We start from the raw sequence: 24,248 nt of genomic DNA, 5'->3' as shown, positions 1-24,248 counted from the left end.
TCTATGCCCAAGGCATAGATTATCTCAGAGACTACATAACAGGCACCTTTGAGAGAGCATGGGAGAAGATGCGTAAGAGGATGCTGCTCAGCGCTTTTCTCTTCCACTTTCCTGGTACTGAGGGGAGGACTCAGGGAGAGGAATTTACCGTGATTGTTCTATCTCATTCTCATCATCTTCCTCTCCCACTCCTGATACAGATGGACAGTGGGCAGCCGAAAGAGGAAGCTGGCAGCCAAGGCATACATGCCCCTGCGGGCAAAGCGGTGGGCAGCTGAGCTGGATGGACGCTGCCCCTCGGACAGCAGTGCAGAGGGGGCTTCGGTCCCTGAGCGGCCAGACGAAGGCATTGACAGCCACACATTTGAGAGCATCAGTGAAGATGACTCATCCCTGTCCCACCTCAAGTCATCTATCACCAACTACTTTGGTGCAGCTGGGCGGTTGGCCTGTGGGGAGAAGTACCAGGTGTTGGCTCGGAGGGTCACACCTGAGGGCAAGGTTCAGTACCTGGTGGAGTGGGAAGGGACCACCCCTTACTGACTAGCCCCCGGGGGTGCCAGGGGTCCTGAAAACCAAAGGAGGAGCAGCAGAAGCCATAGGCTCCCCAGCTTTCTCCAGGCTGGGGTGGGAGAAGGAAGCAGGACAGAGCTGCAAGTGCCTGGCAGAAGGCCCTGCCTGCCTGCCTGCCAGGCCAAGGCCTGCGTCTCTCTGCTGTATCAGCTCTGTTCCAGGGCCTCCTCAGGCTCGTTACCCCTGTGCCTGTGTCTCTACACACTCCACACCCTCTCGAACTCTGTTTATCTGTTCCTCTGACCTTGTGTCCCCTGCTCTGGGACCCTTCCTCCTGAGGCCCAGGTCTTTGTCCCCAGTTGTGTGCCTTGACCTCTCTCGCCCCTTTTTGGGTGTGTTCACACATTCTGTGTGTGCACAGCTGTCCCTCCACTGGATCCCCTTCACACCTGACCCGTGGGGCAGCCAGTCCTCCCAGGGACTACATAGTATGCACCTTTGAGAGAGCATGGGAGAAGGTGGATAAGGGAGAGGATGCTGCTCAGTGCTTTTCTCTTCCACTTTCTTGCCACTCCCCACTGCCCTCGGAGAGAGGTGGTGGGGTGGGAGAAAGCCCCTGTGAAAGCGTGCGAGGATCTGAAGCGTGAAGGGCTGGGTCTGCCTCAGAATGCACCAGCACCAGGGCCCAGGTATTAAGGCTGAGAGTGAAGGCTGCCAGTGTCAGCTTTGGAGGTCCCAGAAGTCTTCTGTTCCCTGGCCACACCCCCTCAGTCGCCATAGCGCTGGGCCTGGCCTTGCTGGAATGGAGGTATCCTTCCAAACCTGGGGGATGGGGGTGGGGGGTGGTAGTGGTGGGAGGGAAACCATGTCATGCTAAACCTGCCTGTTTCTGGTGCCTCCCACCCCCAGACCCACCAGACACCACACAGCAGACAATACACACCCACTCCCACAAGCTGCCATCCACATGTATTGTACTTTCAGCTCCAGGCACACAGACAACCCCACGGCCACACCACCACATGCCCGAGTGTACACACACACACAGCCACACAGTCCCTCTGGGCCTGCTGGCTCCTCCCTTGGCTTTCCCTTGGCCCACTTCCAGGGCCCAGGTGCTGCAACTAAATGTGAAAGCTCAGCGCCTGCTCCTTCTTTCAGCCCATCAACCAGCTTTGGTCCCATAGGGAAGCACAGGGGACTCACCCTCTTTCATATCCCTTGCCTTGCCCTGAAATGGACAATCACTTTTTGGGATAGGTTGAAATTTTTAAAGGGCCTGCATCATTCAGTTCCCTCAAAGGGAAGCCCTTGCCAGTGGGGGTGAAAGATAATTTTTGGAACCAACATTCAAATTCTGCCTCATCTGGAGGGAAACCAAAATTGGGAGGGGGAAGAGGACCCCTCATGTTTTGCTGCTTCCAGAGATATTAGAAACTGACTCACTTGATTGGAAAATGGACAAAAGTGCCTTGACGTGGAGGGTGGGCACCAGATGGGGACCAGCCTTGCCAACTGTTGCTGTGGCCTCCAGCTTGGCTGGTTTTGCGGGCCGCCAGCAGGAAGGCGAAGGTGGTAGTACAGCAAGAGGCACTGGCGGGGCAGCAGGCCTGCAGGAGCTGTTTTTCCATTGCTAGGCCTGACCCCTCTCTACCTGTGAGCGTTCAGGGGGTCCCTGAGATAGTTTAGATGCCCCCCCCCACCACATCTTAGACCTCAGCTCCCACAGTGCCTTTTAAGGGGGACCTCACCTCCTGTGCACAGCCCACCCACTTTCCTCTGCTTCCCTGGCACAGCCCAGGCATAGACAAGCTGGCGTTGGATCCAGTTCTTCTCCCTTCTCAGCCCCACAGCTGCTGCCACAGGGGCCAACTGGGGCCAGGTGGAAGGGGAGCTGAGAATCCAACCCCTAGCCCAGGGTTGCTGTGAGACCTGGGATCCAATTTGTAGCTTCCTGCCTGGCTTCAGAGAGCCCAGCAACCTCCTAGGCCTGCTTTCCAGACTTCTGAGATAGCCTGGGATGAGCAATTCTGTTACAGTACATCTGGACCTTCCCTACCTGGGCTCTGGGGAGGCTCTGGGCTTGGAGAGGGAAAAGGAGGGAGGGGGTGTCTGCACCACCTGGGAAGACAGCACAAGGCCTAACGAGGTCACCCTGACTCCCCACCCCAGCATTTCATTCATACCAGATAATAGCTGCATTACTGCCAACTGACCTTATAACCCTCTGCACCTTCAAAAAGATTCATGGTTTTTAATTGCTGCTTTTAATAACATTTGTTAAAGTTATAATTAATGTGTCTGATTTATGATTTAAAAGCTCCCTTTGAACAATCACCTGTCTTCCCTGTAGTGAATTAGCTGCTGAGTGGCAGAAGGAATTGGCTCTGGCTTTTGCTCTTGGTTTACTGGAGGCTGAGGAGGAATGGCAGGACCCTGTCCTCTGGCCACCTTGCCACTCCTACCACACTACCAGCAACATTCTCAAACTTACTGCCAGAGAGAATATGGAATCTTGTGAGTACCCGACCTGTGGGGGCAAAAAACATTAGTTGAGGGCCACTGAGAGGTAAAAGATGGAAAATGAACTTAGAAATTGACAATATTATAATACTTAGGTCTGGGCATCATAAAACTTTATCAGTACATCATCACACAATTCTAGAAATATGAAATGAGTTCTAGACCTGACTCTGCTAGTTCTAACCTGTGCCACTTTAGTCAGACTCCTTTCCTTCAGTTTTATCACCCTTCAAATGGCAGTGATAATCCCAGCACATCTGCTCCCCGGGTGTTGGGAGAGACTTTCCTGTGTGTGACTGATTATGACTTCAAAATAAACCTCTAAATTTAGGTCAATTTGGAGAGGGAAAAAACAGGAGATGTAAAGGGGTAGGAAAAAGGTCATCTACAGAGAGGTAAAGGCCATGGATTCCACTGAATTCTATGGTTTGAGGGGTAAAGTGTAGCCTGTAATCCCGAATGAAGGGCTTAGTGGTGTTAATATCTGCCCTTAAACGTCTTCATTCACTATGGCTCCCACTTCTTTCTACCACTCCATCAGCTTCAACCTTTTATCTGTCCTCAGAATAAAACCACAATGGGACTTGGGGGTGGTGGTGGTTATTCTCTGTGCTATAATTAATGGAATGGAATGAAAAGTGGCACCAGGTGTCAGAAGACCTGGGTTCTAGTGCAAGGTCTGCAATAAGCAGCTATATGGACCTTCCTAAGATCAGTGGGCCTCCCAGGCTAGAGAGTGCCTGCTTTTCTGTAGTCTAGTATTTCCAAATTCACAACAAACATTTACCTTTGGAATTTAGGGACAAAGAAGTAGAATTCTCAGAAATCCCCCAAATCATAAAAGTTACTCTTAAAATACTTCATTCTAAATACTGTTTTCCTCATTATTATAGGTATCTGGAAAAACTTTGTTTGCTAAGTAGACATATTAAGCTTATTTTTACTTACAAAGAACTGTAGCATACAGAGAATAAAGGACAGGAAGATGCCAGGGAACATACATTGGATAGTGTTCAAATAAATATAACATTTGAATAGCCTAGGGCAAGGTAAACAGCATATAGAATCAATCATGTCCAGAGCGTTAACTTATTTTGCTTCCAAAGTTTATTTCTCGGAACACCATAAGATTTGTATAAAGTGTGCTAGGTTGTTTATCAAATCATTTTATTTGCAAGAACTCACCATTAGCAGCTGATATGGCCAGATATACAGACGTAATGGCATCACAACAACCAAAAATAGGGCTAATTAGATGGTGACCGTTTCTCTCTGCTATGCTCCTGTCTCAGTTCTTGTAGCCTTCAACTCGGTATGTTAGTATTTGATGAAGTTGGACTCTTTCAAACTAGTGATGTCTCTATAATGGTAAGTGTTAATATTCACAGAATAATTACTTCTCATTTCCTCAACTGATTTTTCTAGGGATTATGGATTCAAAAAACATACATTTCCTAAGAAATACTGGGAGGGAATTCCCACATGGAAACACTGGTCTGTGTCCTAGCCCTAGCCTCTGCAGCATCATTCTGGGATGACAGTTTGTAATAGTGACCAAAACATGTAAGTTGGAGTTAAGGCAGATCCTAGAGATCAGTGAACTCCTGCAGATCTGTGGTGAGTAGTAAACTATATATATATATATATATTTTTTTTTAGACAGAGTCTCGCTCTATTGCCAGGCTATAGTGCAGTAGCATGATCTTGGCTCACTGCAACCTCAGCCTCCTGGGTTCAAGCGATTCTCCTGCCTCAGTCTCCCGAGTAGCTGGGACTAGAGGCATGCGCCACCACACCCAGCTAATTTTTGTATTTTTAGTAGAGACGGGGTTTCACCATGTTGGTCAGGATGGTCTCGATCTTTTGACCTAATGATCCGCCTGCCTCGGCCTCCCAAAATGCTGGGATTACAGGTGTGAGCCACCGTGCCCGGGAAACAATACATTTTTAAGTGCCAGACCAACATACCACATAGATGTTTTAAAAACTAACAACTTTATTGTCGGCTACAGCAGCTTCTCTGGATCTACAGCCTACAAAGAACTGACTGAACCTCTGAATGAAAGAGTAAGAGCATTAGGTTTAGAATCAGAGTTGGGTTCACATCCTAACTCTGCAATGTACTTTATGTGTTACATGTTCTTTGGTCTCAGGTTTCATCTGTAAAATGAGGATAACATTGCATTATAAGGATTAAATAATGTTAAGAACCTAGGACAATGCGTGGCAGAAACGGCCCTCTCCCCTCCCATTTCCTATAACAGTCAACCTTGACACCAGGGAAGAGGAAGGCCACCAAGAGCTTTCTGGTAACAGAAAACCACTCAATGAAGGCCAAAGACAGAACAATCTCCTTTGAGATTAGTCCACTTTAAGAATATTCAAGGAAAAAAGTTGAATTTTGCCAATTCCATAAATCAAAAGTGAGTATGTACTGTAGAGAGAGCTTTAGTTATTTAAATACTTAAAACATCAATTTGCCAAACAGGTGCAAGAGATTAAATAGATTCAGGCATGCCCCTATCCTCAAGTAGCTTACAAGCTAGGAATACAAAGCTGACTGTGATGCACAAAGATGACAGGAATACCACGAAAGAAGAGATTACTGCCAACCACGGAAGCCAGGCCATATAAAGGAGCAACAACATTTCACAGGCATTCATGCAGAAGGGCATTCCAGGCAGAGGGGATGGCATGAACATAGCAATAACATCACACAGTATAGTGGAGCCATCCATTGCCCAGCGTGGGAGAGGAGATGCAGGGGATGATGACGGAAAAGGTGAGCTGAAGCAAGTTTATAAAAGCCAGAGCTAGAAGCAATACAGGCAGTCCATCTTGGGTCCCCAGTACATTTTAGGTAGGGTTTACTTTACACAGATTTGCATATATATCAGAACATGATCTGTTGTAAAAAGCAGGGATATCACCATTATCATTCTCTTTGTTCTTCTGAGGCAGTCCCTCAAAATCTCCATTGGAATCCTCTGGAATTTTCCAAAGGCCCCAGCCTAAAGTCCCCACAAGATCTTTGCAAAGGACTCTCAGAGATCCTCTTCCATTTGGTATTTGGGAGCACAAAGATCCAAGTAGTACAGTAGTTATCAGCACTACAGCCTGCACTACCCACTTTCTGGACCTCTGCAGTTCAGTTTCCTGCAGTAATCTATAAAATGAAAACTGGCTCAGAGCGGTGGTTTACAAACCTTTAACAAAGAAAGCTTTTTAAAAATCCCCATGCAGGCAGTCTCCAAGGCACCTATTGTCAACCCCTGGGGCTCTGTGAAGCAAACCTGAAAGACACGGGTCTGTCCGATTCCCAGGGCTGTTTCTCTGCTCAAGTGAAAAGGTTAGTTTGGTGGGCTCAGAATCTACATTTTCACTGACAAAGCACCAGAATGATCTCATGTCTGTCATTCAGGCTAGGGAAGAGCCAAGACTTACTCCCAACCCATGAGGCTGTGCCAAAGTCCTAATATTCCCTGAGTCATACACAGGCTCATGGAGCCCATTCCTAGTCCCACCTCCTCAGAATTCAGGACCAACAAAATCTTCTTTAGCAAGGAAAAATAATCCTGCTGATCCATGAAATGCCACCATTAGCAATTTATCCTTTTGCTAAAGCACTTGCCAGTCCCCATAGGAGGAGGCATTCATCCCACACTGTTCCAGGTAAACAAGGTCATGAGGGCCACTCCTCCCCATGAGAAGCAGCAGAGCAACTACATCCTAGGCACCTGAGGCAGGCCTACTGACTCAAGAAGATGACAAGTACAAGTCTCATCCTCACTGCTTCTTCCCCTCAGTCTCTACATATAACTATCCTCGTGCCCTTGTGCCCACTTATCCCCCTTAACCATGAAGCACTCAGAGACAAATTACACTGTGTTTTTGCTTGGCCTGACTGGCCCAGCCTTTTCTTCTAGCTTTAGGAGCCTCAGACCTTCAGCCTCTACAGGCCATTTAGCTCCTCTGTGCTGACAGGAACATGAAATCCAGAGATGCTGGGAGGTAGAAGGCAGCCTCCTCTTCCCCAGAGTGCAGCCGATGGAGGCTGGAGGCAGCTGCTAGAAGTAGCCAGCAGCATGCACAAAAAGCTTTCCCCACTCAGTCCTCTTCCATGCCTTCCTGAAGCCACTTTAAATACTGCACATCTCCTTAATCCACAGGGAGACTGAAGACCTCTGGGATTTCAAAAGGATATACAGCCTTTGGAGAGAAAGCAAAGCCCTATGAGTGACTATGATTAGAATCAACTCGTGATAAAACCCAAATGGCCAGCCTCAAGGGAGGCCCTCTGCAACCTGCCGCACCCCACCTGTCTAGGCCCATGGCCTGTCACTCCCCAGCCTATGTTTCCCATCTGTCAATAAGTGGCCAGTTAGGCCAGATAGCTTTACAGTCTCACAGACATGGGTTCAAATTCTAACTTTGCCCCCACTAGCTGTCTGACTATGGACAAGTCACTTAGTTTTCTTTAAATGCTCCTATTTAAAAAAAAAAAAAAAAGGCCCTACATGACTGGGCTGCTGAGGATTAATTAACACAACGTATACAAAGCACTTACCGAGTATACCAGCTGGCACTGTATGGCACTAAATGCTAGCTACTCTTTTTATTACTATCCTATACACATCACTTCCCAAAACAATCCCCCCTCCCCCAATATCTCTGTATTCTTTTGCCCACCTAGATTCCACCTGCTCCTGCTGATCAATAAAAAGTCTATTCTTGCTTAAAAAAAAAAAGCCTCTCTGTCCCTCAAGGTCCAGTTCAACCACTGACCTTTCCAAGGGATCTTCCCTGACAATCAAGGTCTACAGGAATCTATCCTCCTCTCCTGTTTCTTTCGCCTGGCCCTTGTCACACAGTGCAAGTTCTCTTCACTTTCTAGACTGAAGAAACATAAGGACTTGGGCCTTAGTTTCCCATCTGTCAAATGAGGATTATAATCCTCTGCCTCCTTTCTGCTGAATGAGGTATTTTAAAGTTCCCGTAACATGCTTAATAAATCACAGCATATGTATACATTCACATGCTGCTTCAAATGTATGCTTAAACATTCTGTACGTTGGGTGCCTGAGGATAATGAATTTTGTTAACTTATGTGTTTTTATAAGCAGACATACAGAATTCAAAGACATTTTTAACACATTAGTAATAAGAGCTGAGACTGATAAAGCATTTCATGTACAGATTTCACATATTAATTTCCATATGCATAACAACCCATTAGTATAATCCCCATTATACAGAAGGGGCAACTGAGGCACATAAAATATTCATATTTTCCAAGCACTATGGAACAAGTGGCAGGTGGGCAGCCAGGTTTCAAGGTAGGAGGTCCAACTCCCTTAACCCTGAAGCTGTCCCTCACCAGTTAAATTTTAATTTCTCCACAGTACTGGCTCTACCAATGGTTCCTTACTCTCTCACCTCTGCTGAGGTGGTATCATGAGGGCCTCCTCTATAGCTAGTTTGAGGCCCAGAGGTAACTGTGTATTCACAGAATCTTAGTTCCCTAAGAAGTAAAGAAAAGGTTTCATCATCCATATAGGTGGTTTGCATCTGTGGCCCTACATTAAAGTCAACCTGAGAAGGTTTAGGTGACCACATTAGGGTCATCTAAAAAGAAAGGTGCTTTTTAATACCACTATACTGGATCCCTGCCCTGGCCAAATTAAGTCGAAATCTGTGAGGTGGGGCCTAAATTGGTAGTTTGAAAAATGTGTCCAAGTGATGCTAATACATAGCAGCCAGCGATGAGAAACACTGGTTTAGACCAGTGCTTCTCAAGATTTAATGTGCACAGAAATCACCTGGGGGTCTTGTTAAACTATAATTTGATTCAGTAGGTCTGGGGTGAGAAGCAGATTCTACAGTTCTTGAAAGCTCCCAGGTGATGCCAATTCCAAAAATTCCACTTTGAATGATAAAGGTTTATACTAGAGGTTCTCAAAGTGAAGGTCTGCTGACCCCTGGGGATCTCCAGGACTCTAGGGGGTCCATGGGGTCAAAACTACTTTCATAACGATATTATTTTATTATTTATCCTTTTACTATGTTGACATTTGCACTAATGGTAAAAACAACAACAACAACAAAAAAAAAAACAGGCCGGGTGTGGTGGCTCACGCCTATATCCCAGCACTGTAGGAGGCCGAGGCAGGTGGATCACTTGAGTCCAGGAGTTGAAGACCAGCCTGGCCAACGTAGCAAAACTCTGTCTCTACCAAAAAATAAAGACAAAAAAATAATTAGCCGGGCATGGTGGCGGGCACCTGTAATCCCAGCTACTTGGGAGGCTGAAGCAGGAGAATCGCTTTAACCCGGGAGACAGAGGCTGTAGTGAGCTGAGATCATGCCGCTGCATTCCAGCCTGGGCAACAGAGTGAGACTCTGTCTCAAAAAAAAAAAGAAAAGAAAAGAAAAAAAATAGGTAAAACTGCTGGCACTTTAGCATGAGTTGAGACAGTGACAATAACCTGTACTCGTTGTCATTATATTCTTCACTGCCACACAGTTGGATTTCTAAAAAGTCAGTTTCACTTAGCATCTCTGATAAAGTGGGCAAAATTACTACTTTCATTAAATTTCAATCCTTGTGTTCATGCCTTTTCAATATTCTGTGTGACAAAACACTTCTAGGAAGTACACATAGAGCACTTCTACTACATGCCTAAGTTCACTGCGTGTCTAATTGTTTTAGTACAAGCTAAACTTTTCTTGTTTTTTGGTGGAACACCAATTTTACTTTCAAGCCTGAGTAACCATAATTTGTCATTTCTACAAATTATAGTTACTTCAGGCTTGAGTATTAGGTAGACACTTCCTCAAATATGAATAAATTAAGCCCACCACTGAAAGACAATTTACATCATTTATGGCCAATGATAAAATTGATGTTTTCAAGCAAAACTCTGAATTTTGAAAGACCTGAATTTATCACCATGAGCTTAAAAGTGTCCCAGAACTTAAAGATGTTTCAGAGGAGATCCAGCTGTCTTATTAAGTCAGAATCTGCTAAAATGTAAAATGTCATTCTTCTTATTTTTTTTGTCTTTAGGAAATATTACTTTCCTTAAAAATGCATTATTTATATTAATATGTAATGGTTATCATTTTAAATGAAATAAAAATATTTTTTATATTCTGTTATAGTTTCTAAAACAGTAAACTTTTATATAACCCATAAACAAAGCCCTTTTGGGTCTCAATTTTTAAAAGTGTAAAAGGGTTCTGAGACCAACATTTTGAAAGCCATTGGTTTAAACTATCTTATTCTAGACCCCCATGATACAGATGGAGAATCTGAGAGTCAGAGAGGGACAGGGACTTGCCCAGAGTCACACAGAAGGTGGCTGGCTGGGCTCCAGGTCTCCAGCTTTTTTTTCAAGGTCATTCCCTTAGTCACTTGGCTGGTCCTATGGTAAAGGAGTGAGAAGAGATGCCAACCTTACCTGATGTAGATGGACAGCATGAAGTCTTTGTCTTCATGAACTATAGATGAAAACAAACAAAACCCAAAAATGCTGCTTTAGGACCTGATCCCCAGTGCTGCCACTGCTCATTCATCTGGCCATTTAGGAGACAGCTTTCCTCTGGGGTCACCAGGCCCTGCCACTAGCTTACAAATGAACCAGGGCATCTTATGTGGGGAAACACCTCAATCAGTTCTCTCTGCTAACTTTTAATTGGAACCTGGAAAAAGGCCATGGTCTCACTCACTCCCCTATCAAGACCTCCTATGGGCCGGGTGCGGTGGCTCACGCCTGTAATCCCAGCACTTTGGGAGGCCGAGGTGGGCGGATCACCTGAGGTCGGGAGTTCGAGACCAGCCTGACCAACATGGAGAAACCCCATTTCTACTAAAAATACAAAATTAGCTGGGTGTGGTGGTGCATGTCTGTAATCCCAGCTACTCAGGAGGCTGAGGCAGGAGAATCACTTGAACCCGGGAGGTGGAGGTTGCGGTGAGCTGAGATCACACCATTGCACTCCAGCCTGGACAACAAGAGTGAAACTCCGTCTCAAAAAAAAAAAAAAAAAAAAAAGACCCCCTATGCTCACATCCTCACTCACTAACAGGATGTCAGTGGCTTCTATTTTTCCCTCCCAAAAGTACCCGGAGAAGGGAACAAAACCAAATTATGATGCTCCTAAGAAGAGCTCAGTGAACTGTCAAACCTGGCCCACCTAAGTGACCTACTGAGGAGAAAACTTTAAAATCTTTCCAAGCCTATATAAACAAGTCTAGAGTTGACCAAGGCCTCACATGTCATCTGGTCCAACGATTCCAATGCATGCATCTTGCATTTGCCTGAACATTCCTGGAGGTGGGAGGTTCATCATCTCTTGATGAAGTCCATCTAACTTAAAGGTTTTCACAAGATGCTTTTTCTTATAGTGTGCCAACATCTGCCACCTAGATTTTTCCCCAACTGGCCTCATCAAGAACCACCCCAGGACAGCCCTGCAGAAACCCCTATGTCTTCTCTGCTTGAGGTCTTCCAATGCTCATCCTACACACTGGTGCTATTTTGATCACTGACTTTCCAAGGCGAGTGCCCATGAATGAATAACTAAAAACACAGAAGACTGCAGTGAAGAAGTAAGCCTTATAGTTATGGAAACTTTTAGGTGCTGAAAACAAAGCAATGATGATCAAAAGACAGTATAAGAACACCATCAAGGGAAAGGAAAGACATTTACCCTGAGAAGATCAACAAGGGCAAATCTAGATGACCAAGGCCACTGGCCCTTCCTGTGTCACAGGACTGTGGCAAAAGAATACATCACGAGAAAGGATGGGCATGTAAAGGAAATAATAGGATGAAATTCTATTCAATTTCCCAACACTGGTTCCCAGACTGGCTAAATGTGACTCATCTATACAAGTCTTTAAAAATTCAGAGACCTAGGCCCCATCCTCCGAGCGACTAATTGAATAGATTGAGGCTGGAGTTCAGGGATAGACAGCATGGCCAAATTTGGGAACTATGGCTATAGACTGTGTGAGCCACTGAGGAAATGACATCGCTGGGGAGAAAAAGGTAGCTTTCATTATATAGCTACATTTATATGACCTTGAGAATGTATATTATGTCTCTCTTTTGAGGGCATAAGGGAGAGAGGGAAGGAGATGAGAAACATGGTCATCAGGGAAAGGAAGACGTAAGACAAATCCTGCACAGCTAGTGTCAGGATGCTAAAGTATTGTGATGAGGGAAATGGTGCAGACCAGGCTTCTAAAGTGAAATTGTTAATGAAATGAAAGGCAGACAACACCCAGAAGCAGCCTGTCATATATGCTAAACTCTCTGTTTTCTGGAGAATCCAAAAGCATTGGAAACCGTTTTCTCTGATACCCCTAGTTGGTTTACTCGAGGATAAAATGCCCAGACTTCCTTCCTAACAGCAGGCTAATTGATTTAACCAAAGAATGTGCAAACAAGATACACTGTTCCTAAATTATGTAGTTTTTCCTTCCTTCTCTATACAGACTATTTTTGCTCTTGTTGGACGACATCCCACTGATCGATCTCCTCTGAATAAAAATCAACGCTGAAATGGACTGTTGATTATCTAAACGCCTTTGAGTTATTCTGACAATTCCTTTAATTCAGTGTTCTTTACACCAGCCAGGACCTGACCCTAGCACTCCCCACACTCCCCCGACTCCCCCTCCAAAGGCGACAGCAAAACTCACAGTGAAGATGCCTTCAGTAGAATGTTCACAGAGGCAGCCAGCTCCTTATCCAGCATGGCCCTGAAGCAAAGGCACAGGGTGACAGTTAACTAGGGCAAGTCCCAGGGTCTCAAGAGAGGGGAAGTGGATGGGGTTCCAGGGAATTACCCAGGAAATCTGACTCGAGTAGACAGGCTTTTAGCATACCCCTCCCCTTACATCCTCCCTGCTCAAACCAGCACATTCCATAACTACCAGGCACCAAACCGCTGAAGATAAGCTGTTGGTAAGTCCTTCTCTGGGTTAGGAGAGAAGCAGGGAAGCACCTATGGGAAGGCAGTTTGAATAACAGGCCCAGTCTGCTTAGAGAGTGGGAGTTAACACTGAACCAAAAATAAGAAGACCTAGGTTCCATTCCCTGTCCTGCAGTAACATGGCTGTGTGATCTTAAGTTCCTTCCCTCATTCCAGTAAGTATTCAAGCACCTACTCTGAGATAGGCACTTTCCCACCTCTCAACTTGAATCTCCTGTTGGTACAAGAGGATTGGTTTAGTTGGTGGTTTCCAACCTTTTTCACCACCAAGAACTTCTTTTATTATGCCACCTTCTGCTGTTAACTGTCAGAGATGCATCTGGTTGATGGGTGCTTTGATTTGTAGATACCCATGTGACCACACAGAGCTGATACAACTCCAAAGCAAAAGCAAAAAAAGAATAATATCCTGTGTTCATTTTGGCAAATACAAGCTCTTTTCACTTGTTATTAAAGGTTTCTACCACAGCCCTAACAGCATAGTCATCTCCTTTACAGACCTCTAAGATTTTTTGTCTGACTCCAGGCTGAAATCCCTTGTCAGATGTTTTTTGTTTGTGTGTGTGTTTGTTTTAGAGACAGAGTCTTGCTCTGTCACCCAGGCTGGAGTGCAGAGGCACAATCATAGCTCACTACAGCCTCGAACTCCTGGGCTCATGCAATCCTCCCACTTTAGTGTCCCAAGTAGCTAGGACTACAAGCATGCACCACCATGCCTGGCTAACCTAAAACAATTTTTTTTTAGAGATGGGGTCTCATTTTCTGGCCCAGGCTGGTCTCAAACTCTTGGCCTCAAGTGATCCGCCTAACTCAGCCTCCCAAAGTGCTGGGATTACAGGTATGAGCCACTGCACCTGGCCCAGATCACCTTTAATATTACACTGGATTTCAATCCCAGTCTCTGATTGCTGTGCATAAAATTGGTGAACACAATAAATCGTGTCTGAACTAGTACACGTGTCATAGAAATAGCACCATCAGTGCAAGGAAGAAGTGTTCCCAACCATGCAAACTGCAAGCCCTGAGTCTGGCAGGCCCTGACAAATCTTCCTCAGATCTCTTGACAGCCAAAGGTCTCCATTCCATGAAGTGCTTGGACCCTGCCAAACAAACCTTATCTGAGCCCTGCTCCCTGCTCCCTCCTTCCCTCAGCTGCTGCCAAGAGAACTGACCTACTCTCTCTTCCCTCAGGTTGAACACTGCTGAATTTAAGGGCTCCATATTAATGTGACATTACCACCACCATCATCGTTCCCTTGGAAAGTTCCAAGAGGTAAGTAAGTTCCTTACTGTGAGGAGTGACACATGGCATGAATCTGTATATGCAATTGCTGCAAGTCTTACTCAATCACCCACTGAGAAATTACATTTTAGTGGTTCTGGAGGCAGCATGCAAACACAGACAGAGTTACACCTCTAGAAAAAAAAATCCCATTGTCTCACAGGCCTTTCCCAATCTCTTTGAGAGTGTAGATTCCTTGGGGACTGATCACAGCAACCCCATCTTTGGTGAAAGATTACAGAACTGTTGAGCACTGGGTTATTCAAAAAGCTCATAGGGCTATAAAAAGAGAGTTGACTGAATGTAATTTTAAATCACAAACACATACACACGCATACACACACACACACACACACACACACACACACACACACACACGACCAGCAGTGAGTCATCCATGGGAAGCCCAGGTTCTAGGAAAGCAGAAGACAGATGTGTAGAGCTACTAGATCTCTATAAACTGCAGCCATCACAGAATACTGGCTCACTGACCAGATGCATAGATCAGCTCTCACAGCATTTTTTTAAATTCTTGATTTTGTTAACAAAATATCTTTTTTTTGAGTCAGAAAAAAAAATTTCTTTTTCTGTCCCTCCGTCGACCAGGCTGGATTGTGCAGTGCCGCGATCTCGGCTCACTGCGGCCTCAACCTCTGGGGCTCAAGTGACCCTCCCACCTCAGCCTCCCAAGTAGCTGGGTCCACATGTGCACACACTATGCCTGGCTAAATTTTATTTATTTATCGTGGAGTCGAGGTCTTAATATGTTGCACAGGCTGGTCTTGAACTCATAGGTTTGACTGGTCCTCCCACCTAGGCCTCCCAAAGTGCTGAGATTACAGGCATGAGCTACCACACCCAGCTAACAAAATTTCCCATTAGGATATTTCACAATAAAAAAATACAAAGTATCTAACATCTTGAGGAAAAAAATGAGTCCTACAACATTGGGCCTGCACTCCTATAGGGTCACATTTAGCTAGAGCTTAACAGCAGCTACTCCCTCTAGGCATGAAATTCGCTTCTCTTCAACACAGATCCCATTACTCTTTCTTCCTTCCCAACCTCTAGAAAGCAAAGGGTTGCTATCTACAATTATCCTTCATTGTTACACCCCAGTCCACTTCACTCATTTAAGTTACCTGCCTATAGGCATTTATGTTTGTAACCCTGGCCTAATCCAATTCCCTTATACATCAAACTGGAGCCCAGAGAAAGACTCGTCTCAGGCCAGATACGGAGTTATCAACAGAGGACAATAGGACCCATGTCTGCTAACTCAACATTCAGGATCTTGACCTAAGCCCCTACAGATTTGTCTAGTTAAGAACACACCTGTCAATAAAGGGATCTAAGAACACTGCCAGGAACCAGAATTGAACTGAACCAGAACGAGAAGTAGCAGACTAAACTTTCAAGAAGACTAATGAAGAAAGAACACTACACTAGAGCTGAAAGACCTGGTCCCAGCATTGGCTCTGCTGCTAAAGGTGGGGTTCCTGCCAGCTACCATTTGTGGGGCCCTCCCCACCCGGCACCCACTTACTCTTTTTCCACAAATCCTGGAAACTAAGCCGGTTTGCTTCTCTTCTACCCAAATCATTAATTAAAAATACAAAACAGAACAGGTTGAGGTGAGAGCTCCACAGCCACATCACTAAAGACTCCACTTAAGACTTTCAGTTCAACTTGCTGGATTGAACAAATACGGCAACCTCCCACTTTTACACCAAACACTAGAAATGACAGAAAATGCTTAATACTCAGCCATGCTAGAATACTATAAGAACACTTTGTGTACCAGCAACTATGAAGAAGCACCAAAGAATAAAAGGCAGCCCTGACACATGCGTGGACATGCAGGGGTACGGCCACAGATGATGGCAACATTCCATGTCTGGAGGCAGTGGAAACCAGAGCAGGCAGGAACATGGAAGCAACCATGAAGGTGAAGACTTGAGAGTGCCACAGCAGGAGCAGGTGGAACCCTCAAATCTCCCATGGACCAAGCAGCAGTAATGGGATATCTGTCTCTAGAAAGGAGCAGAGTGTGGAAGCTTTGGCCAGAGAGGCAAAGCAGTGTCCTAGTGGCTGTTGACAGACAGGGAAAAGAGAAAGAATTATGCCCAGAAGACTACCAGTAGCTAAGGTACCCCAGCCAGCAGTATGCCCCCACATCTACCCTCACATTGAAAACAGTGCTGCCCAATGCAAACTCCTTGCAGCTGTTCCTGCATCTCCCAACAACCATAACCAAAAAGATGAAGGGTTGTGATGAAGAATCACAAAGTATTTGAGGGAAGACAAACAACAAACAAGACTCAACAATTTACAGAAGAGGACCAATTAAAAGAACATTGAAAACCAAGATTTTAAAGTAAGTATGGTTAAGATCCACAGAAAGATAAGGCAAGGTTACTACATCCATAATAAAATAAGAGCAGATGATTATGAAACAAGAGCATTGTATTATTTTAAAACTTAGAAAGCTTAAAAATTAAAACTATAATTGCTTAAATAAAAAACTCAATAGACAGGTTCAGTAGCAAAACAGGCACAACTGAAAAACAAGAGATGGGAGATTGGGCACAAAATTTCTCCCAGTATGCAGAATAAAGGAGCAGAGATAGAAAAATATAAAAGTTCAGTCATGGAGGACAAATTCAGAAGTTTTAACTATCTATATAATAGGAGTTCCAGGAAAATGACACAGAAATAATAGAGAATATTTAACAAATGAATAGCTAAATATTAAAGATAAAGAGAAAAGCCTAAAAAACTATCACAGAGAAGCAGCATTACCTAACAAAGGAATGAGACCCCCTATTAACAGGCGACTTCTCCTCAGCAACCTTGGCTGCAAGAAGGCAACTGAGACCGTCCCCAAACTGACATTGAGCCGTTTACCTGAACTGGCCTTTCAACCAGTTAGAAATCAGTCATGTGTTCCTTTCCTTCCAGTATCTAACCTCACAGATATCCAATATCTAACCTCACAGATTACACGCCTGTAATCCCAGCTGTTCAAGAGGCCGAGGCAGGAGAATTGCTTGAACCCGGGAAGTGGAGGTTGCAATGAGCTGAGATTACTCCATTGCACTCCAGCCTGGGCGACAGAGCGAGACTCTATCTCAAAACAAACAAACAAGCAAACAAAAAAAAAACTGCTTATAAAATGTAAGACCGTGTCATTCAAGAGCAAGTAGTCTCTTGTCAACTACCAATGTAAACTCGGAAAACCTCCATTTGTTACTGAAGAACTTACTATCTATAAAAGAAATATGGTTAAAGAAAATGAGGCTGAGTAGTCCTAAGAAAACCTTTATATTTTAAGTCACTAAAATCAAGACCATGATCTTTTATACCTATTACATTAATAATAATGGAACTGTTAATGACCATTTACCTCAGATCCTGAGATGATTTCCTGAGCTGATGTCCCCAAGTTTAGCTCAGGACCCTGCAGAGTTTAAGCTCAGTCAATGTTTGTTACATGACTAAATGATAGGGATGTGTGGCTGGTGATGAAAAGGATGATGGTAGTTATGAAAGTGATGTTGGGGTAACAAGGGAAGGATGGCCTCTGGAACCTCTTTGTCCTTCAACTCAGGTACCTCTACTCTCTCGATTCACTTCGAAGGTTACATTCCAAAGGTTCAATTTCACATTAATGGCTTGGACAGTTTCTTCAGACATAACAAGACTCTGAGTGCCATGCCGCAGGATCCAGGCTTTTCTTCTGGCAGCTTATCCTCCATCTTCTCCTGCTCCTTATCGGATCCTGATTCAGATTTCCCCTCAGACTCAGATACTGTATCCATCACCTTCACCTAAATGACATCCTCTTTTTCATGTCTTCCTTCTCTTTCTTCAAGTCCTTTGCTTTATTTTGAAGGTTCTTTTGCATCTCTTCATAGGTATAAGCAATTTATTGAAACCTTTTAAAAGTCAAGCTTCAATCCAGGAAAGGATCCATATGAATTGTAGCATCAATGAGGTCTGAGGTCTAGCATCAGACAGCATTCAATTTCCTCTGCAAAGACTTCTTCTTATGGACATAGACTCTCAGTTACGACCAAAGACTGAAACTTCAGTAGCTCATTAATTTCACTTTCCCTAATATCAATGAATCTTAAACCCACCTGTTTTGCAGACACAAGATTTTTTTAACTTCTTCATTAGCTCTAGGGAAATATGCATCATTCACACATCCTCTCACAGTTTCCAGCAAGCTTAAGAGTGGCTGATTTTATATCACCCATCACCTCTTTTATCACTACCAAAGCATTGGCAATATTGTACTGTTGCCATGTTTCTTTCAGAGTAAGGCGAGGGTTTTTTTCAATACAGTCAGCAAAGTGGTCAAACATATGCTTGGTGTAATACCTCCCAAATGCTTCAGTTATACCCTGACCCAAGGGCTGAAGAAAGCTAGGGCCTTCCTGAGGGAGAAACACAATATCAATATTAGAATGAATAAAGAATAATGAATCTGGGTGATTGGGACCTCTGTCCACAGTTAGCAACACTCTGATTTCCAGATTTTTTTTGTTAAATGACTTCAGACTTGATGGATAAAAAAATTATAAAACTAATCCAAAAAGTGGCAGTGGTGATTCTGGGTGTGATCACAAGAAAACAGGAAGGCGTTTATCTCTAAAAGACAAGTGGGGGATTAGAGTCTTTGTAAAGCAGCAGTGGTTTTATTATTTTGTCACCTGAGGCACTGCTACAAAAAAAATGAGCAAAATCCTGTCCTTAGCTTCCTCTAAGCTTTCTAGATTTTTGTCTTTTGCCCCAAAAGTAGGAAGGCACGCACTGCAAAAGATGGGTCATCTCCTTGGCGTTGAAGACCTGTTGAGGCACACAGCCTCTCTCCAGTTGCTTGGAATACTCCATGCCCACTCAGCATTTAAGGGTCCTTCCTCCCCATCAACTTCGTATGTTGCAAAACAGCAGCGATTTTTAAAGTTCTCAAACCATCCCTTGCTCGCATGATACTTATTCGGGTTGTCCTCCCCAGATGTTTCCCATTGGTTCCCTGTAGATGTATTTGGCCTGGTTGCAGATGGCCTTCCGGGTCAGATGTCGCCCTCTGTCATCTGGCCTTCCACCTAAAAGGTTAACTGGGTCTCCACCTTCACGATGTTTACATTACAGGGGAATACACAGCAGCTTGGAGCAGATGGGCGACCAACTCTCCACACTGGTCTTTCTTGGTTTTCTGGGGGGAGTGGGGGACGAGAGAGGAAAGCAGGGTCTTGCTCTGTCGCCCAGACTGGAGTGCAGTGGCACAATCACCGCTCACTGCAGCCTCGACCTCCCAGGCTTAGGGGAGCCTCCCGCTTCAGCCTCCCGAGTAGCTGGGACTACAGGTGCGTGCCACCACACCGCACTAATTTTTTTCCTTTTTTTTTTTTTTTCTTTTTGGTAGAGACGGGTTTCTCACTATGTTGCCCAGGCTGGTCTCGAACTCCTGGGCTCAAGCGATCCTCCCGCCGCGGCCTCCCAAAGCGCTGGGAATACAGGTACGGCCACCGCGCCCAGCTGCTTCTCCTTGGTGGACTGATCAACACCAACAAGGCGGCGCACGTCTCTATTACTCACGCCTTCGTCAGGCTCCTGGAGAATATTCATCCAGTCTTCAAGAGGCACGACGCTCCGCCTCCTCTTGACAGGTGGCTGGCCCAGGATCAAGATTCCCCTCCAGGCCTCCGCTCCACCTGGGGAGGCCTCAGCTGCGGCCGTAGCCACGGTGGCCTCCATAACGGCTGCGGTCGCCGCCTCCTAGAGCCTGGTTTTGGAGCCGCGAGGACGCCGACGAGGCTGTTTAACTTCCCGTGAGTCCCCACCTTCGCCGCTCCGCTGGCCGGGAATTTGGCAAGGCTTTGCCCTACGCGGTAAACACGTAAGCCTACTGGAAAACCGGCCTCCGCAATCCCCTGAGCAGCGCCCTAGATGACGCCAGACTGAGGGAGCCGCAACCACTGGCTACAGTTGACACGGCCCTAAAGGAGGCTTCTCGCGAGGCTTGGCAGCCCCACAGCCATTTCAGGGACAAGGAGGCTGTCATCAGCAGATCTCGCGAGGTTCAGGGAAGCGCCCCGGGAACTGGGCCGCTAGGCCAGCCCCTGCGTCGGGGGGCGCAAGATGGCAGCCCAGGCTTTGGCGCTGCTGAGGGAGGTAGCGAGGCTGGAAGCGCCGCTGGAGGAGCTACGCGCGCTTCACTCCGTGCTGCAGGCAGTGCCGCTCAACGAGCTTCGCGAGCAAGCGGCGGAGCTGCGCCTCGGCCCGCTCTTCTCCCTTCTTAATGAGAACCATAGGTGAGAGGACCTCGGGGGCTTGAGCCGAGGAAAGGGGCACCTCTAAATATGGACACGAGAGTGGTTGAGGGCAAGAACAGCTCTTTTCCCAATCATAGGGGAGGTGGAAAGTAGCCGAAATTTGCAGAGAAGGAAGGATCCTGGGTTCAGAGGCAGGAGACGGGGTTCAGGTTCAGCCTCTGAGAGTGCCCCAGGGTGTTTTCTCCCGTCGCCTGGCCTCGCTGCCTCTGAGCAGTGAGGCACTGCCTTCTCTTTCAAATAGAAATTAAAGGAGGAAAGCAAAGCTGTCCACTTACAAGGAGCATGCATTCCACATCTCTTTGTACAGGTTCTTGATTTGTTTCCCCTTCTAAAAGGATCCTATCCTGGCAATGTGGCAAGAACCATCAGCATTTTAAATTCACATGCCTTTTCATCTAGTCATTCTTGTTAAAAAAATTTAATGCAAGTATACGCTCACAAAATGTGCAGTTATTTTGTTCTTTCGAACCCGAGGCTGGAATCGCCCCAAAAGCAGCGGCAAGAGAGTTCCCACAAGGGAGTGCTTCAAACCTTCCCGACATGTGGCTGGTTGGGATGACAGAAAAAGAAGCACTGAATGCCAAGGCGATCAGTCCAAAAGCGTTTAGGGGCAAACCGGCAGAGGGCTGCAGAAATTGTCAAGACCGACACCGGGAGAAAGGTGTTCCTGGGTATGTCCGCAGCGAGGGGGTCAGGGTATGGAGTTCAGATGAGAGTTTAAAGGAATTTGGCTCAGGGTTGAGGCCAGTTTCTTCCAGTGTTTTGGGCAACAACCTAGGTACCTTTATCAGGCCTGTGAGTTTTCAAGACCCCTGGTTTATGGTCAAGCCTGCTAGGGAAACCTGCCGCTGGCTAGGTCAGAGAGCAATCAAGGCACTCTGATTTTCTATCAGGACACAGAAAGAAAGGGGCAACTGGAGGACCCTGCAACATTATATGCAAGAATATAACATACCGTGTGTGGCACCAGAACACTAGAAACAATCTAAATATCCGTTAACAGAGGATTCCAAATAGTGCTATTACTCTGTAACACTATGCAGTTATTTAAGATACTGAGGTAGATGTATATATATGTATGTGGACATGGAAAGATCTCTGTGTTGTTTTTTTGTTTTGTTTTGTTTGTTTTGACACGAGTCTCGCTCTGTCGCCCAGGTTGGAGTGCAGTGGCGCGATCTCGGCTCACTGCAACCTCCGCCTCCCTGGTTCACACCATTCTCCTGCCTCAGCCTCCCGAGTACCTGGGACTACAGGCGCCCGCCACCACGCCCGGCTAATTTTTTGTATTTTCAGTAGAGACGGTGTTTCACCGTGTTAGCCAGGATGGTCTCGATCTACTGACCTCGTGATCCACCCGCCTCGGCCTCCCAAAGTGCTGGGATTACAGGCGTGAGTCACCGTACCCAGCCAATCTCTGTATTGTTGAATGAAAAAGAAAATTGCAGAGTATATGAATCTATAATTTTCACCTGTAATTTTTAAAAAGGATTACAATGTTCCCAACCCCCACAGGCATGTATAACTTGTATAACATTGCAAATATATGCAAAGTTACACCAGAAACTATTAATAGGGAAGTGGGTCTGAAAATAGTAGGACAACTTTTACTTTTGATTTTTTACACATCCATAGTGTTTGATTAAAAACACTTCGTAGGCCCGGTGCAGTGGCTCATGCCTGTAATCCCAACACTTTGGGAGGCTGAGGCGGGCGGATCACCAGGTCAAGAGATCGAGACCATCCTGGCCAACATGGTGAAACCCCGTCTCTACCAAAAATACAAAAATTAGGCCAGGCACAGTAGCTCACGCCTGTAATCCCAGCACTTTGGGAGGCCGAGGCGGGTGGATCACAAGGTCAAGAGTTCGAGACCAACCTGGCCAACATAGTGAAACCCCATCTCTACTAAAAATACAGAAATTTGCCGGGCATGGTGGCACGTGCCTGTAGTTCCAGCTACTCTGGAGGCTGAGGCAGGAGAATCTCTTGAACCTGGGAGGCAGAGGTTGCGGTGAGCCGAGATCGCTCCACTGCACTCCAGCCTGGGCAACAGAGTGAGATTCTGTCTCAAAACAAAAAAAAACAAAAAACAAAAATTAGCTGGACTTGGTGGTGCACACCTGTAGTCCCAGCTAGTTGGGAGGCTGAGGCAGGAGAATCACTTGAACCCAGGAGGCGGAGGTTGCACTGAGCCAAGATTGCACCACTGCTCTCCAGCCTGGCAACAGAGTAAGACTCCATCTCAAAATAATAATAATATAATAATAATAATAAAAACACTGTAGATCGGGAGCAGTGGCTCACACGTGTAATCCTAACACTTTGGGAGGCTGAGGCAGGTGGATTGCTTGAGCTTTGGAGTTTGAGACCAGCTGAGCAACATGGTGAAACCCCGTCTCTACAAAACAAAACAAAAAATTAACTGGGTGTGCGTGCCTATAGTCCCAGCTACTTTGAGGGCTGAGGGGGAGGATCCCTTGAGCCCAGGAGGCAGAGGTTGCAGTGAGCCTAGATTGCACCACTGCACTCCAGCCTGGGTGACAGAGTTAGGCCCTTTTTTTTTTTTTTTTTCTGAGACGGAGTCTCGCTCTGTTGCCCAGGCTGGAGTGCAGTGGCAGGGTCTAAGCTCACTGTAACCTCTGCCTCCCAGGTTGAAGCAGTTCTCCTGCCTCAGCCTTCTGAGTAGCTGGGACTACAGGCACGTGCCACCACCACAACGCCCAGCTAATTTTTTGTATTTTTAGTAGAGATGCAGTTTCACCATGTTGGCCAGGCTGGTGTCAAACTCCTGACCTCAAGTGATCTGCCTTGCCTGCCTCGGCCTCCCAAAGTGCTGGGATTACAGACATGAGCCACCACGCCCAGCCAAGACTGTCTAAAAAAAAAAAAAAATTAAAAAAAATTTTATAATTTTTACCTGGATTCTGGGGAGAAAAGGGGAAAAAAACCAGTTTGTATTTGATTATTTGATCATTTAAAAGAGTTTTGAAATGTTTGTGATCCAAAGACTTTCAAGTGACATTACTACTTGAAAAGATTACGAACCACTGAATCAACACTGGATGATTTCAGAGCGCTTTCTTGGCTCTGACCTTCTAAGATTCCTTCCTTTTCTGTAAGTGTTCTCCATTCATGATGTCTATCAGTTAACATTATTTGGGTCTGCCTATGAAATATCTCTTATTTGTCTCCTCTTTAATTCAAGCCCTCATTTTTTCCCTCTTGCTAGGTCTGTAGTGTTAGTCCGACTTCTCATTACCTCTGAAATTCCTTTTCTAGCAAATTCCTTCCCATCCTGTAACCCCAGTGAGCATACATCTCGAGTCAGTTGGTGCTAATCTTTTCCATGGTTTCCCATTGCCTGTAGGGAGTTTTTAGAATGCCATTTGGGCCCTTTACAGTATATTTCCGTCCTACTTTTCCAGCCTCACCTTTTTCCTCCACTCCACTTCTTTTCATCTGCTCCAGCTACCATGTGGCACCCTTGTTTTTCCTTAAGCCTGACTTGCACTTTCCTAACTTTACTCATACCAGCCCTTCTAACTGAAATACTTTGCTGTCTGTCCATATTCTGTCCATCC

At 45.7% G+C, this 24,248-nt stretch overlaps 2 protein-coding genes and 1 long non-coding RNA gene across 7 annotated transcripts in view; 2 read left to right on the top strand and 1 right to left on the bottom strand.

The window, feature by feature from the left end:
• The window catches only part of PHF19 (PHD finger protein 19), a 34,904-nt gene extending 32,054 nt beyond the window's left edge, over nt 1–2,850 (top strand). For 3 of the 4 annotated variants that reach the window (XM_030817717.1, XM_003264068.3, XM_030817716.1), the window contains exon 15: nt 201–2,850. In XM_030817717.1, the coding sequence (XP_030673577.1) occupies nt 201–543 (343 nt within the window). In that variant the 3' untranslated portion in view covers nt 544–2,850. The remainder of the gene's footprint in view (nt 1–200) is intronic. The other variant, XM_030817718.1, reaches the window with a different exon arrangement.
• Nucleotides 2,851–9,417: 6,567 nt separating this feature from the next.
• On the bottom strand, nt 9,418–17,809 carry LOC105740268. The gene is made up of 3 exons (XR_004031417.1): nt 17,727–17,809; nt 12,746–12,805; nt 9,418–10,536 (listed from the first exon to the last, which is right to left on the bottom strand). It is a non-coding gene; the product is annotated as an uncharacterized LOC105740268 (long non-coding RNA).
• PSMD5 (proteasome 26S subunit, non-ATPase 5) overlaps nt 17,530–24,248 on the top strand; it is a 31,299-nt gene continuing 24,580 nt past the window's right edge. Inside the window, exon 1 of one of the 2 annotated variants that reach the window (XM_030817719.1) lies at nt 17,530–20,643. In XM_030817719.1, coding sequence (XP_030673579.1) covers nt 20,471–20,643 — 173 coding nt within the window. In that variant the 5' untranslated portion in view covers nt 17,530–20,470. The remainder of the gene's footprint in view (nt 20,644–24,248) is intronic. The other variant, XM_003264065.4, reaches the window with a different exon arrangement.

This window comes from Nomascus leucogenys, chromosome 8, assembly GCF_006542625.1.
Source record: "Nomascus leucogenys isolate Asia chromosome 8, Asia_NLE_v1, whole genome shotgun sequence".
NCBI classification, from domain to species: domain Eukaryota; kingdom Metazoa; phylum Chordata; class Mammalia; order Primates; family Hylobatidae; genus Nomascus; species Nomascus leucogenys.
This window is presented reverse-complemented; position numbering and strand designations above follow the sequence as displayed.